The sequence below is a fragment of the Siphateles boraxobius genome, unplaced genomic scaffold (genome assembly GCF_051911475.1).
Source record: "Siphateles boraxobius isolate OS27281-9 unplaced genomic scaffold, OSU_SipBor_1 65, whole genome shotgun sequence".
Classification (NCBI taxonomy): Eukaryota; Metazoa; Chordata; class Actinopteri; order Cypriniformes; family Leuciscidae; genus Siphateles; species Siphateles boraxobius.
The window spans coordinates 4924246-4940547 of NW_027509192.1; the positions used below are offsets into that span (position 1 = coordinate 4924246).

General features: G+C 38.1%; 1 protein-coding gene across 12 annotated transcripts; it reads right to left on the bottom strand.

The window, feature by feature from the left end:
- Nucleotides 1-242: 242 nt before the first annotated feature.
- Nucleotides 243-16302, bottom strand: ppp6r3 (protein phosphatase 6, regulatory subunit 3). 12 transcript variants are annotated; one of them, XM_077210347.1, is made up of 25 exons: nt 16119-16302; nt 11890-12072; nt 11507-11737; nt 11176-11362; nt 10959-11096; nt 10665-10730; nt 10366-10478; nt 10117-10230; nt 9870-9999; nt 9399-9551; nt 8867-9025; nt 8721-8785; nt 8485-8600; nt 8323-8408; nt 8114-8200; nt 7786-7883; nt 5919-5973; nt 5686-5816; nt 4686-4807; nt 4420-4594; nt 3961-4058; nt 3696-3879; nt 2397-2492; nt 1378-1464; nt 243-1285 (listed from the first exon to the last, which is right to left on the bottom strand). In XM_077210347.1, exons 3-25 carry the CDS (start codon nt 11731-11733, stop codon nt 1234-1236), a joined length of 2739 nt encoding a protein of 912 aa, XP_077066462.1. In that variant the 5' UTR covers nt 11734-11737; nt 11890-12072; nt 16119-16302; the 3' UTR covers nt 243-1233. The 12 variants fall into 12 exon arrangements, with proteins under 12 accessions (XP_077066462.1, XP_077066460.1, XP_077066469.1 ...); XM_077210345.1 differs by having other exon boundaries at nt 11507-11740; XM_077210354.1 differs by having other exon boundaries at nt 7786-7832; nt 11507-11740; nt 16119-16298.

A 16302-nucleotide genomic window follows, 5' to 3' on the forward strand; every position in this document is an offset into this window, starting at 1 on the left:
TGTAAACTTAAGCCATGCAATTTGTTCCCTTCACAAAGCTAGCTATGTAACGGATTTTTATAACGGCCTCTCCTGAATATTCTACATGTAAGCAGTAGCCCAGTTGCCAGTAGGAAATAATTCCACCATACTGATCAGGATGATGGCAGCACATACCAGCCCTGAGTGAAGCAGGACAGGCCTTGCGCTGATCACTGGCACAAACAACTCATTCACAAATAGGTTTGATTCACAGACAGACCTTTTTCTTTCTTGCTGGCACAGATAGCGTTTTATTACAAAAAGAAAAAAAGTTGATGCATGATCATTGTTGCATTCCCATCACTCTTCAGGTAGAAAGGTTGACTTGTTTGGAGAGGATAATGGTTATAAAAGTTGGGCTGTATTTAATGCAGGCCAGTAGGTAAGAATCAGTCTTACTAGCTACATGCAAATGGAAACCCATCTGTTCATTCACTCCAGATTCAAATTTCATCAAAGGGTGGGAGCGCATGTATGTAACAATCTCTTTTAAGAATAAATTAAGTTAAAAACTATACCAAAATGTGTTTCTTTTGTCCAAATCTTGCTCATGTTGAAAGGATTACAAGAAACATTTACAATTAACACCGGTGGCAAAATAAATCAATTTCAGAATATCTTAAATCAGTTTCCCCTAACAATAAGTTTAAGAATAAAACAGACCGACATAGGTTGTCAATTTAAGATTTCTGTGGTAGCTGTTGCTTTTACTTGGAAATTAAATAGCAGATTTTTGTGCAAGAGGAAAATCCTATCAAAAAGACAGCTTATGTTTTGGTCACACTTTAACGTTCCAATCGGGATATATTTCGGTTTTTAACAATCCTCTGTTTCTGTATACATTTGTCTTTTATAAAATATTTTTTTTTTATTCATACAATCATTTTTAACTAGCAACATTACTATTCACTTTTAAGTGGCAAGATGTCAGACAGATCACCTAATAAGAACAATAGTATATAAACGACTGAAAAAAATCATTAGAGTATGTTTCTCTTCATAACAGTTCAAATTTTCTGTACAACTGTCTAATATGAATATTGCTGGTCCTGATCTGGTGGCGTCAGTGCAGTGCTGGAGTAAGAGAAGACAGCAGCAGCGGTGGTGATGGTGGTGGTGGTATCTTGGGGGCTCCAGTCTGACACTGGCTTCTCCGGGTGGCCCTGGAGGAGGAGTGTGCGGGGGCAGGAGCGGACTGACAGCGCTACTCTCTCATGCTGGACCGTTCACTGCTGCCTCGGGGTTGGCCGTGCGCTGCTCTGATCTGGTTGGGAAAAGGGGAGGGGCTTGAAGTGATTGGTGGAGGCAACACAAAACTAGAGGAAATGGAAAAAAGGTGGAGGGCACAGAACTTACTTGGCTTCATCCATAGCGGCCGCATCCTCAAGAGGACCATTTAGAGCTTCGCAAGGAGCTTTTGCTTTCTCTTCTAAGTGCTTTAGACTGAAGGAGAAAAAGAAACGTGACAATTAAAAATAAAAGCATAAAAATTGGGGGGAAATAAACTTCTGTAATACTTAATATTAGTGTCCTTGTTGCACATGTACAAACTATTGTAATAGCAGTAAATTATGCATAATTTAGTAAGTACTAGGGCTGTAAAATCGATTAAATCGCATCTAACAAGTCTGTGTTTACATAATTATAGATACACACGTTTGTATATACATGCGTCTACGTATATACACACACAGAAATGTATATAATATATACACACATTGTTAACAGACTTATGCGAGATGCGATTAATCAATTTTACAGCCCAAGTACATGTTAATAATTAATATTACTGTAACAATGACACCTTAAAAAAAAGTGTAACCAAAATTTCCATATACATGACAAATTAGGAATTTATAATTATAGTGATTCACTTTTCATTATCTAGACAATATCTGAAATTAATATATATTATACATATTTTATGTGTTATAAATACATAACTGAAATATTATAACAGTGACTATATTTATGGGTCAGTATTTATCCATCAACAAGATTGTCAGTAGATTCAGGAAATTACACAAGGGGGAGCCAGTACTTTTGCTAATATGACAACTGTAAAATACTTATAAAGCACATTTTTGCTTTATAACAAAAACTTGTATTTTAAAATATACAATATATAATGTTTTTAGGTTAATATTTTATAATACACATTTTTTTAAATAAATAACCATAGTAGTGATAAGCCAGGCAGATATTTGTCCATTATGAAATGATCTTCTATGTAAATTCAATATGTTTTTATGTTGGCATTATAGTAACACAATTATCTGAAAGCCCCATATGGGCCAGTTCCTAGACTCTACTAAAAGAAAATGTTGTTTTATTAATACTCTGACTTCATAAATAAATACAATAAAGCCTCTTACCCTGGTTTCTGACAGTTGCTTTTCTCAGGTTCTCCACTCTCTGCAACAAACAACTTTGCAGATGCGTCTTCAGAGGTAGATCGTTTCTCTTCCTCGCTAAAGGTCAAGCAGAAAGGACAGTATTTTAAGGAGCTTTCACTGCCGCTCTCTTAAATACGAAAATCCCCATTTTAAATTCCTGGACAAACATGCAGAATGTAACGGACCACATTCAAAGCAACGGGGCAAAACGAAAAATGTTCTGAAATGGGATTCGATGGACAAATGAGATGTGAGCATACCGCCTTACAGAGACGGGAGTGACTATGAACCACACAACAACTGGTTTAGACGATGAGCTCGTTTAGTACGTGGGGGTGAAATGGTGTAAAAAAGCTAGCCATTTTTGCTACATGATCGCATGCAAGCCATCTTTACCTTTAAGGTGGCATCAGTAAAAAGTGTTTAATTAGTGGCTCAGTAACAACTATATCCTCCACTAAAGACTGATGCAAAGAAGATCATGGCATATTTCTGGTCTAAGGAAGGTCTACAGAGAAACATCCTCCTTAATCAAGATGGATTTACACAAATTAAAGTTCACACAGTGCCTGGATTTTTAAGGGTCTGCTTATACTCATATTAATTTAGCCATCTGAAAGAGCCATGGGACCAAACCTCAGCAGAGGATAAGGAGGGAAACCATAAATCACCACCTGCTGATTTGGAAAGACTGGGAAACATATTGGCTTAAATCTTTTGGAATGATAATGAGCTACATCTAAAAGGATATATGGGGCATTTCATGCCGTTAACAACCGGTACATCTGATATTAACATGCAAATGGTGATGGATACATTACAGCTTTAAAGAAAAACAAACATACGAACAAACAAACAAAACATGGTTACAAACCAAAACGCAGTGGCTGACATGGGAAAAACCAAATAAAACAAGACACGCCCCCTGATTGGCTGTACATACCGATACGATTTCAACACTCTGAAGCCACACGCACGCCAAAGAGAGAGAGGAAGCTCATGTTGTAAGAGTTGCAGTTCAAGAAGGACAGATTGTTCTTTTTTTTTTTGCATTCTCAAACAGACAAAACAGATGTTACAAAGCTCTGCATCTTAACAGCCCCCGTTAAAAAGAGATAGTGGGCGGTCCAGGGCATGTTTGACTCTAGTACAGGAGGAAGACGACGATACGTGACAAGGAAAAATCAGGTCTACATGCAGAGTGAAGTGAAGCTTGTGTCTCAAAGGGGAGAAGAGGAAGTGATGCGAGGCACTGCGTGTGAAACCTGCAGGACTTACCTTTTGAAAACAGCAGTTTCAGTTTTGGCGTCTACAGTAAGACTGACCGTCTCCTTCATAGAGCCATTGGTGACTGTTTCTGTGATGCGGTCACTGACAGGCTCTTCCTCAGGGTCCGAGCCGTCCCCTACCTTCCCTCTAGGGGAAGTCGGGGTGGTTTCATTGGAAAGCCACTGATCTGTGTCTAAACAACAAGATGGTTTTATTCAAACCACTGCGAGAGTTGACATATTGACAGGAGGAATGGAGGAGGGTCTATTCTTACTTTCTTGCAGCATGGGCGCATTGACTCCCAGAGGGTCCACCGCTTCTATGCTGGTATCCATGGCTACAGGGGAATTGCTCCTCAAAGGATCCTTGGGGCTAAATAAAGGGGGGGGGGGTGAATTTTCCACATTTAATTGCTTTGAGCATCTTCACTAACGTGGGTCGAATGGATTTCTAATAAAATTGGATTAATATAATTTATTCTAATATATTTATTATGATGTCATGTATTTCAATTTTATATTTTATTCACACATACATATTTAATATACAGTGTAAAAAGCTCCCTTTTCTCCTTTTTAATATCAAAACAATTGAAAAGACTGTTAAAAAAAAAAAGTCTGCATAGACTAACAAAACAAAAAAATAAAACCAATACATAACCGCTAACATGACCTTAAGCACAAATCCGTGCAAATTCATTTTAAACATGCATTCACACAGCATGTGATTGTACCTGACGGGTGTGAAGCTGGAGAAGTCGGCCCAACCTTTCTCTGTATCTGCGTTTGGAGAGCTCCAGCCTGAAGATTCAGGTGCTGCAGCCGGTGAGGTCGATACTGGTGCGCTGGGAGTCATGGAGCTGCCAGTGTCCATGGGTATGTCATCAAAATTTGCAGTCCATACCGGCCCTGATCCGAAGCAAAAGAGAACAAGGATGTGTGATCCTTGAACTTCAGCTAAAAGGTGGCATATATTGCAGCTGAGAAATTCTATTCTCACCATCCCCCGAGTCCACTTCCATTCTGTCGTCAGAGGTGGGGTTAGTGGACTCGAACGCGTCTCGCTTCCCATCCTCCTCCTCAGAGTCCGTACTCTCTTCACTGTCTGTACTTCCTGAGCTCCTGTGTAGGAAGTAAGATGTGTAGAATAAAAAAATAAATAAATAAACAGCAACATGATGAAAAGGATTTCAAAGGTTATGTTCCATTTAGGGCTGGGGTAAACGATTATTAACTAAACAATTAGTTGGGTGATTATTTGATCGATTAGTCGACTAATCTAACGACTAATTTTTCTGCTGCTCGATTCATAAAAAAACAATGCATCTCAAATAAATACTAACTAGTGTACAGAATCATGATACTATAAGCTGGCTAACGTTAGTCTAATGTTATGTATTTGAACACCGTCATTAGAACTCTATAACCGCCAAAAACGTGTTAAAACATTTTTTACAAACATTTTTTATCATAGAGAATGTTTAAATACTAATATCAGCTTACAAGGGAAACGGAGGCGGAGTTAGTGTTGCTTCAGAGGCTGCTACTGCTGGAGATGATTCTGGAGAGGTCTGTGCGCCTTTACCGATAAGAGCGCGCCCTGACACGGAGTAAAGCCTTGTTTAAACTCGACGCGTCCGCACGAGCGCGAAGGTGCGCTCGGTAAAAATTACGCATTGGGTGCGCAAGACCGGCAAGGCCCCATTTCGCTTGGCGTCTCACCGCACCGACACCCAGTTTGCGCGTTTAAATTGCCACGTTTTTTATTTGTTAAGGGTTTGTTTACTGTGTGTGATTAATTTAAAGTAAAGCACATTCACTTCTAGTTGTCTTCGTCCTCCATTCTGCAATGTTTCGGTCTCCCACGTGTGGTGGCGAGGAGTACCGCCGGAAACGGTGCAAAAAATAAATAGTGTCGATGCAAAAATATGGCGTTGACGTAATTTTGACGTCGAAGCGTCGACTCGCCGCTACAGCACTAGTTCCATTGGTTACAATACCTGGGGCGTCTCTGAGCTTCAGGGGCAAAAGTGACATCCTTCTCATCCCAGATATCTTCCTCATCTGATCCGGCATCTTCGAACTGCTGAATCTTCTCCTTACAGCAGGCCTCAAAGAGTGCCATGTTTGCCTATGAGAACAGCATGAACAAACTATAAAAACACATCATGAGCTTTACAATAAATTCTGCTAATAATTAAAATTAATTTGATTAAATACATCACATACTTACACTTTCATTTGTATTCAAGGAAAAGTTGATGTCTGATATTCTATCAAAGGGAATACTGCAAGGTTAAAAAGAACAGGTTTTAGTTTGGTATAGTCCTTAAAACAAAACAGCACCCCATCACCCACAGCATGACTAACACAAAGAAAACCCATTCAAGTGTGTTACAGTCACCAAGGCCACAACACCAGACTATTCAGAACGGACACATTTAAGTGATCAGATAAAACACTGTATGATCCATGATTTAACACACACACACACAAACACACCCCAAAACAGGCTTTGTGAGTTCATTGAAGATAGGGATGCACCGATACTGAGCTCATGTACTTGTACTCGTAAAAATGCTCTGATACCAGGCAGCGTTTGTACAGTGTGTGTGTCCAGACAAAGAAACACTGACAGAGAGTGGGCTATAATGGGGATAAAAAAGGGCTGTCTATGAAGTAAATGTATCTTATTAGTGGAATATTAAACAAAATATAGTGTGCGAGCTGGTAAGAGAAAAGCAGTGGATTGAGCGCGCAGCGTCACATTCCTTTTTCAAAGACGTCAGTGGAAAGTTTGTAGTTCAGTAGGATGTCAAAGGCAAAGAAAGTAAAACGAGGGATGTAGCTTATTAACGTTAACTGACGAAAAGAGAGAGAGCGTACTTCTGTTGAATGCTCTTGATTGCTTGTTTACTCAGCACGTTATTTGGATTAAAACTAAACCGTATATGCAAGTAAAACATGAACTGTTACCTGATGTAAAATGAGTGGTTCCCTACATTATTACAGGACGTTTGCATGAACGCAAACATCCAAAGTGAGTGCCCCACAAACCAGCGTCTCAGACAACGTGCGAATACTGAATTGTCTTTCCCGTCTTGCGCTTGTACGGGCGAATTCAGCGAAAATTATGTAAAACAGTATCCTAGTAAACAAAGTCGGTTATATCTCAAGTGAACGTATACAGTATATTCTGTGTTCGGTCTTAAAAGGGGCAGTAGTCTAATAAACCTGCTGCTGTTTTAATGTTAATCAAACAAGGGGCAAAAACATTACTCACTGCTTTTGACTAAACAGGCTACCTTTTGTAACTTTGCAAAAAGATTAATCTGTATTTAATTTAATACAGTAATGAATATGCAGTTTTTCACATTTGATTACTTTATTCAAATTTCTGTACTTGTTAGATCTACCTGAAAAAACACTGTCTATTTCATTTGTAGCCTTTGTTCTATTGTATTTATTTGTGCAATTTGAAATTTGATTATTTGTTCTTATTTTATTACTGGCTGCTTGCTTGTCTTTAATAATGTTTTAAATTCACATTAATTAGGCTGGTAGTTTTTGTTGTAGTATCAAAATTGGAATAAATAATTGATATTTCACTGGTGTCTAAAGATTTGAACCACTGACCCAATCCTCAGCACTGAGCCCTGCTGGAGCTGCTCTAAATATATGTGCTGTGCTATTAAATGAAAGATAAAATATGATAGAGCAATAGAATGAACAGTGAAAGTAACAAGCTCATAAAATGCATTTTAGCAGGCTTAATTAAGTAGAAGGAAATATATATTTGGTGAACAAATTAAGCCAACTAATATGATTTATATTTTTTTGGTTTATCTACCAATACATTTACAAATTACAAAAGCAGTGAAAATACAGGTATCGGTAAATACCAAAAATTAAACAATCAGTATCGTACTCGTTCTGGAATAAGTGGTATCGGTGCATCTCTAATTGAAAAGCAAAATAACATCCCAAAACAACCTTAAATCAACCAAAGCCCACCAATAATGCTAAACCCTCCCCAATGTAAATTATAAAAAAAAAAAAATTTGAAAATTTGAAAAGCATCATGCACGATGGGTACTTACTCCCCGACATCATCCTGATCGGCAAACTCTTCGTCATTGAAGCCAAACTGCTCAATAAAATTGGACGTCATTTGTTGCATCTGATAATCAGAAAAGGCCTGGCAAACCCAGGACCAATGATAATGATATAGTCTTGACACTACAAAGAAGCTTCATTTTAAAACAGCTGATAGCAGTTAAGCATCTTGCATAAAAAAAGCATTAAAAGGACTAGATTTATAAATGCATTAACTGTTTCAATAGAAGGAATCCGTTTTATATTAACAGTACCATGAACATATCAGCATGCAGATATCAGCTTTATGAGCTCATCCAGGCACAGACTTACTTGCTGTAGGGAGGAGTCCTGATGAAATCCACTGTCTTTGAAATCTACCTCATCATCGCTGGATGAGTGTATGTGGTGCGTGTTAACCTGAGAATGGAGGAAAGCAATGGGAAAATATAGTTTAGATGCCAATTATCCTATTAACGCTACTTTTAAGCATCATAAAACCAAAGCAATAGAAACCAGTGAATAAAACCGAGCACACTTACTAAGTCTACAGTGTTTTTTTTGTTTGTATCTGCTAGCTGTCCTGAAGTAAAGGCCTCCCATCGTTCCCTGTCCTCCTCTGAAAGCTCTGCAAGTGAGGAAATATGAGTGGAAATGGCTTTGAAAATAATTGCATAAAAATATGTTAATGCCGTCAAACGAACCTGAGATGAGCTGCTGAATTTGTGTCCCATTGGGGCCCTTGTCACTGTTGTGGACTATAGAGTTTGCTATTCTGGTCAGGTGACCCATGTAACCTCTCCGCCGCCCACCCTCGGCCCTGAAGAAAGATAGGATGACGACTCAGTAAAGGCCTCTCCAGACAAAATCACAGTCACAGATGTAAATAGGATGGTTCCTTTTCTTCACATGTAGCCAATCAGATTTAGGAGTTACTTACTGCTCCTTCTCATTTGATCCCCAGGCATCAAGAATTCTTTGTATTAACTGGCACTTCTGAAAGAGCTGCAGGTCAGAATGGAGAAGAATTCATTAAACTGATGTTTGACGCAAACAGCTTGTGTTTCAAAGAGTGAGGGAACCCACATGTTTAATAAGGATGTTTTCTCTTATGGGCTCTTGGTCATTTTCTCTGTTTATTTCAGGAGATTCACTTTGGGTTGAAGGCATCGCTAAGATCATCGCCGTACAGATTTCTACTTGTGTGTGTAGGAAATTATTCCATAAGTATTTGAAGTACATATCCTGTAAAAAACAAACAGAACATTTAGGGCTATAAAGCACTGATATAGAAGTATTATAAACATCCTTTCTGTCCTAAATAGTCCAAGCTGTAATGGGGAATGTAAAGTTTCAGTGTGACTAATTATAAAACAGCATATATAGTAAGTATAAAGCAAGAAAGTCGACTACACATTCAAAATGTAGGTGTCAGTAAGATTTTTTTTTTAAATTGTTTTATTCAGCAAAGATGCATTATATTGATCAAAAGACATTTATTTAAAATAGAATTATTTTTGTTAATGTAGTTCTTTTGAACTTTCTATTCATAGCCATTCAAACTTTTCTCATAGCAAAAAGAGTTCACATATCTCTTAACGGTTTCTCAAACACTCACTAGTATGACTCCCAAAGTGTTGAGGGCAATGAGCTCCTGGTTGATGATATGCGTGTTGGTCTGTAGAAGGCTGGTCACTAGTCGCACCACATTAAGACGAGTATTTCCCACCGGTGGATCCAACACTCCCCATGTGGTGTTCAGGACAGTTTTCTAATGTTAGGGAGAAAAAAAACACCAAAGACAAGTCTGAAAGACCTAAATGAAATACTAAAAAAAGTATAATTTTTCACATGTACTGAAATGTGAGGCTAAACCGTTTCATTGAATTTGATAACGTCGCAGCATATGTATGTATAACAAGCTATTCTTTGAAAGGGTAAGATTCTGCCAGGTTATATTTGTACAGGAACGAAGTCTTGTTGTCTAAAGCTTAATGTAATTAGGAATTTGGAGATTACAGTCTAAGTGAGGTCAGCTGATATAATGTGCCAAAGTTGCAACACACAGTCGCAGTGTTTTCACACTCACCTTTGGGGGCTCGAGCAAAAGCTGGTGAAAATCTTTCAGTCTTGGTCTGACGGCATCTAGAATACTCTGATTGACAGAGAATGACGGGTGGTTCATTCCAGGGGGGCAAATCTCCAGATGGCCTTCAAACCTGAAAGAGAAAACCAAGAATGATTTTCAGAAAAACCCCATAAACCCCGACATAACAACCCCCCCCCCCCCCCCCCTCCCAAAAATGAAACATGCACTTGTGCTAAAATGTACTTACGCTGGTCTTCGTGTCTCAAAGAGAGTTAGGAGAATCTGGATTACACTGACTATGGCAGACTCGTTCTTCTCTTTGTCGAAGATGTTTGACAGCAACTGCTCTACAGTCTCTTGTCTAAATAGGAAAACAAACAGTCAATTCAGTACTACAATATTAGTGTGCCTGAAACTAGAGCTCAACCTTAGACCCTCCAAATATGCCACTTTATGAAGTCAATAGAAATAAATTTATTAACATGGACAAACTTACTTCTCCAAAGTGGCCAGCAGGGGGTCAGGCTCCGAGCAGCCCTGTACTTGGAACATTTGATCTCTGCTCAGCCGAATAATCTCACAGAGTGACTGGGACGCATTCGAGTGCCTCTATGTGAAGGGAACAAACAATTCCTGTTACGCAGCTATCGAGTAGGGATGGGTCATCAGGACTCAACAATAAGAGACGGTCAGACACGCGTTTTAGATGAACTTTTCACTGGCTCCACCCAAAAAATATAATACATTTTAAATAGAATTTTTTTGTTGTTAATTTCTTTATTGGACTTCACTTACATCCTCATCTTGTGATGGTTGTACCATGTCAACCAGCCGCTGTATAACTTTCTCTTCATTTAGCCACTGCAGGAGAACAGATGAAGAGGAAACTGTGAGGTGGTATTATGATGACAGTGAGTGGATTAAATGAGTAATCCATGATGAATTTCCTGCTGTATTCAAATGAAAAACATCCAGATCTACAAAACGAAATACTGTGCATGCACAAAACCAAACCGCTTTACCCCAACAAAACAAAGACGTAGCATCATAGAAACCTTAATATACATTCATGTAGGTATGATAACTCACATTTAATACATCTTGTCTAAGCTGCTGTGGCTCAATGCAGGTGAGCATCCTGAGCAGGAGGTCCATAATGGCAGAGGTCCCTATGTGTTTGATCATCAGATCCACAAAGTCTTCCCTCTTCCTGAGGAACTCCACGATCTAGAGGTAGAAAGGAGGTTTGGTTCACCTTCATGCCTCCATATCTCCTTAACACAAACCAGTACGTCTGATCACGTACCTGCTCTGGTTTTCTCCCAATAAGGATGCTCAGGACCTTGCTGAAAAAACTGGCCAGCAGCGGATTGAGAGGAGGCTCATTCTGTAGGAAGCTGTAGAGTTTCATCAGTAAACTTTCATCTTCACCCAGCCTATCATTGATCTGGCCAACGTCTGAGGTCAGGAGTTCACAGGATATGTTGGGATACCTTTCCATGAAAAAGACATGCAATTAAAAATCTAAAAAATGAGTCAAACATACCTTTATGTAACCTAAAACCAGACATCCAACATATGTCAAACAGCCTTTTTTTTAGCACAAATGTTTGAGCAAGCATCAAACATATTCGTACTTATATTTGATCTTCTCCTCCACATCGTCGTTGGGCTCCTGGGTGATGTAGCCCACGAGATCCTCCATGCACGGTGGCCTCACCAGGAAGTCCACAAGCTTATGGTTCTGAGCCTTGCACTCCTGTAGGACATCCTCCTCATCCATTACCTCTGTCAGCGTAACGTCATCTTTCTCCAGGAGCGTGTCGATGTGGGACGTCGTGTGCAGATCAAATTTCCAAAACATGGTGCTGCTGAGGAATAAATAAATAGGAGGGGCTGGTTTTCAGATGCAAGAACTGAAAACAAAGTCAGGTTTTGTTCATCTATGAGTTTTTTTTATTTGCATTGTGACTGTGAAGATGCTACATTTAAAAAGGTGACTATTTACAAAAAGGCTTACCTGAGTTTAGCAGAGACCAGAGAGTAAAAACTCTGATTAAAAATAAAATAATGCTTCTGCTCTTTGGGACTTCTGGCCCATTACAGGCAGCCTGCACAGGTGGTAGAAACTGAACAGACCCTCAAGTAAAGGATACATGCAGCAGAAACGTCCTCTGCCACAGCAAAAACACTCAACACACACCTGCAACAGAGAACAGACAGGATTGAGAATGAGACATCTAACATACCTTAGCCATCGGTAAAGAACAGTGAAATCCATCTCTCTCTAACCCAAACAAATCAAAGATTAGTCATTTCTATAAACAGACTTGCCCGATTTTGATCACCCTCGCAAGTCATTATTAGTCACAGCATTAAAAACAAATATATCATTATTTGAAAATCCTTAAAAAAATTAAATAAAAAAGTATATATATATCAAAACACATGCTGTTAACAACAAGAGACACTTTTCCAGTTTGTCAGGTTTTCGAATAGACAATTTAAACAACTTCAAAATGTTTAATCAATTCTAGTTCTATCATTAGAGTATGATTTAATACACCAGTTTACACTGACGAAACTAACGGAAGTTTTGTTTGTGGTGAAAAATAAGCAAAATTTAAAAGAAAACCAAACAAGTTCCTTGTTATGACATTGGCAACCTAGCAACACCAAAAACAGTTGCACTAATACCAGACTAACTAATCTGATCAGTCTTTAATTATCACTACTATAATGTGCACATGACTTTGTGGTTTCATTTTCTTTTCAGTTAGTTTTTCTTTCAAGTAAGACACAGATGATGATACCGGGTTAAATCCAAATGTGGCCATTTGACAGCTCTCGCATCAAATGATTATCAATGAAGAGACCAACAAGCAGCTATGCATTATTAAGGGTACCCAGTCTGTTTTTCCAGTCTACAAGGTGGATGGACACACTACTGAGGTGAAGGTTTACAATGCTGGCAAGCAGCCATCTGGACTTTCATGAATGGTTAAGAGGAAGGAAAGCTTATTAATAGACTAAGGCAGTTGAACTAGGTTCACTCGAAAGAGCTTTGACATTGGCATCCATCCATTCTCAAGCAAACATGCTTTCCATCAATTTACAGACTTTTAAAAACATCCCAAACAATCCAAAAATGCTTCCTAAAACTCCTTCAAGAAGAGCTATTGCTATAAAAATTCTTGTGATATCAATGTCACAAATAAATTAACAAGCGTTAAAACATTTCACTGTACAGTGACATTAACTGAAGTTTGCTATAGAATTCAAAAGTCTGAGACTCAAATGATATAGGCAGAAATTATCATTATTGCACAAACTACATCCATGGGTGAAGCGGTTTGAGGGGTTGTCTTCACATATTCTCATTAATTAAAAATGTCAATTGATAACCTATTGATAGTTACCGGGTATATCAACAAATACTCTTCACACAAAATGGCAAACACTACTGTTCAAAAGTTTCAGGTCAGTGCACCCGTTTTAAGAAACTTTTATTCAGCAGGCCAAGGAAGCAATAACTTGATCAAAAGTGACAGACTTTTACAGTTATTTCAAATAATTGTAATATTTTCTATCCATCAAAGAATCCTGCACAGCACAACTGTTAAACACACAAATATTGAATATATATATATAAATAAATAAAAATTATATTTCTTGAGCACCAAATGATTTCTGAAGTATCCTGTGACACTGTAGACAGCTACAAATTCAGCTTTACCATTATAGGAATAGATTACATTTTAAAATTGATTAGAAGTTATTTAAAATTGTAATAATATATTGTAAATTTTGTTCAAATAAATGCAGCCTTGGTGGTAAGCATAAGAGGCTTGTTTCAAAAACATTTTTAAAAATCCCACCAACCCCGCAAAAAATTTAAACGTTAATATATATTAAAAAAAAGTAATAGTAACAATACAATCAATCAAAGTTACAGATCATGATTATCTGCAGCACTTCCTCTAATTTTTAACTCAGTAGTCAGTGACGTGCGAGTTCTAAATTAATGTGTAGCGACGAGCCAAATAGAACATCTAAAATCATATGCGTGCATTAAAAAAAAAAATCAGACACCACAGGTTTTTCTCAGTAGCCTAGACCGCCTGAACCATTTATATTAATAATACTATGCATAAAGCCGACATACAAAACATTACAGAAACACAACATACTTTTGCTCAAACTTCTGACTGAATAAGGACTTTTTTTAAAACTACTACTTTAAAAGTAGAATTACTTTTGCATTTTACATAACTAGAATTAGGCACATTCCTTTTTCATCTTTAAAGTCTGAAAATTTCACATGCACTTAAAAACTGAATGGTGTAAAAGTCTCAATTTAAATGTAAACATATCTTGGTTGACAAGAACATCTATTCTAGACACTTGCTTTGAAATGAACATCTATTTATATCACCTTGTACCAAAAAACCATTTCTACTAAACTGTGATTTACTAGTCTCTACCTTCATCACAAAGATAGATGTGATCTTTTAAGACAGTCGGTACAAATCTTTCCAGGTTCACTTTATCTAATGTGAATGTTTGAAGAACAACATACTACACTAGAAATTATATACCTGTACAATTCAGCTTGAGCAACTTTGAGCTGAAGAAAGTCCTCGTGACTCCCTCTCTGAAGCTATAAAAAGTGTTGCCAAACCTCTCCTGCATCCCAGAGGCCACAACAACACCACAAGTCCTCTGGTTGCACTCAGAATCGAGCCTGCAAAGATGATCTGCCGGAGTAAACTATAAAAACGGTCTGCCTTGTCAAACCAACTAAATTGTCTTTTACAAAAGTGAGCGATCTGCTCATGCTAACAGTCTTGTATGCGCTTTCATATAAAATCACATCACACAAGACAAGAAATAAACAGCAGGAAGATTTTAGCGGTGTTTATAAGGATGTGGCAAAATAAATGCAAACACAAAGATCTGAGATCAGTAACTACTACATATAGTAACTAACTCCACAGAGCTTGACGACTGTTTAAAATCTACAGTGAAATAAGATTATTTTAGAAAATAATGACATTTTAAACCCAATGTCTAACCCTTCAATTTAACCAAAGTCCTTGAAATATCCTTATGAAACACAATTTATATATTTTTTTTTAATATGAAAACAGTACCTAAACACTCAATTTCTCCAAAATATGATCTTAATAAGAACATGAGCAGACGGGTTTTCTGTTTGTGTTTTGGTTGTCTCAAAAAACCCAGTGAACTGCCTAACGTTACCTAACTTACCTAACGTTAGACAGCATTTTTGGGCATCACAAGCCCGTTCGAACGTTACAATACAATATTTATAAGCACTTATATTGCCACAAAATATTGACTATGGGGACAATTCACAAATATTTTGATACACAGGCTTTGTGTCTCACTTTGTGAAGTTTTTCGGTATGTCGGGCCCCGGCATCAGCCGACACAGTGCTTCCGCCAGCGAAATGTTAAGATTTGACACTTTTATAGAGCCTGGGTTGTTTTAAATACGCCGTAGCCATATTACATGTAAAAAATAATTTAGTCAAATGAGAGAAATGCTGGAAATGTAAACCATTCTAACTCGACAAAACAGAGAAGTGGCAGCTGGCTAATGCTAAGCTACCAGAGACACACAACACAAATACGTACCGATTAAGAAAGCGGAATACTACCAAAGCCCGGCATGAAGACGGGCGAACCTTTGGATAAAACGGTCACCGGAATAAAAAAAGAAAAAACAGGTCGAGGTATGAGAAAATGAGGTGTTTATAACAGATTGTGACAGGCGCGAAAAGAGAGACCATCAGAGTTCACTTTTCAAGATGGCGGCGTTATCAACTTCAACAGCCCCAACCCCCACATAAGGTAGAGGAGCTGTCAATCAAAATCCACTGGTGCGCGCTGATTGGCTACAGTGGATGCCAGTTAAAGATGGTCGTATTTGTAATCTCGGACCGTGTGAGGTAAATCTTCGATTTAGAAACGTAATGTAAACAAGGATGACCTTTAAAACAACATCCACTTTGTTGGAAATATGAAAAGTGTTATAACCATATCCTTTACAAGCAATATTTAAGTTAAACTAAATCATTAAACACACCCACACTACCTAGGGCCAATAGTATTTTAGGTCGATTTAAAATCGCTCGTCTGATTGGATCACGAGAATGCCAATCAAGTGCCGATTTCAAAACTAAAGTACGGCAACATCAAAACGCACATATTGCTTTATCTTACCTTCTTTGTGAGAGCTTGTCCCTTGAACTGAGTTCTTAAATTTCATCATATCCAAAATATAAAGACAACGGGTTTGTAGATTCTTCACAATGTTACACAAAGAACCTCGTTCACAGTGTCGCTTTCTGCCTTACCCGGCTCGTTACTTGCAACGCCCTAGCAACAATAAGACGTCACGGTGATT

What these genes read in the sequence shown, in the direction of transcription:
- ppp6r3 (XM_077210347.1), bottom strand. Translation starts at nt 11,733, where the DNA reads ATGTTTTGGAAATTTGATCTGCACACGACGTCCCACATCGACACGCTC. An exon ending in GATCAGGATGATGTCGGGGA is followed by an intron (nt 5,974 to 7,785) that starts GTAAGTACCCAT and finishes TTAACCTTGCAG; the next exon opens with TATTCCCTTTGATAGAATAT. An exon ending in GCCGCTATGGATGAAGCCAA is followed by an intron (nt 1,286 to 1,377) that starts GTAAGTTCTGTG and finishes TTTCCCAACCAG; the next exon opens with ATCAGAGCAGCGCACGGCCA.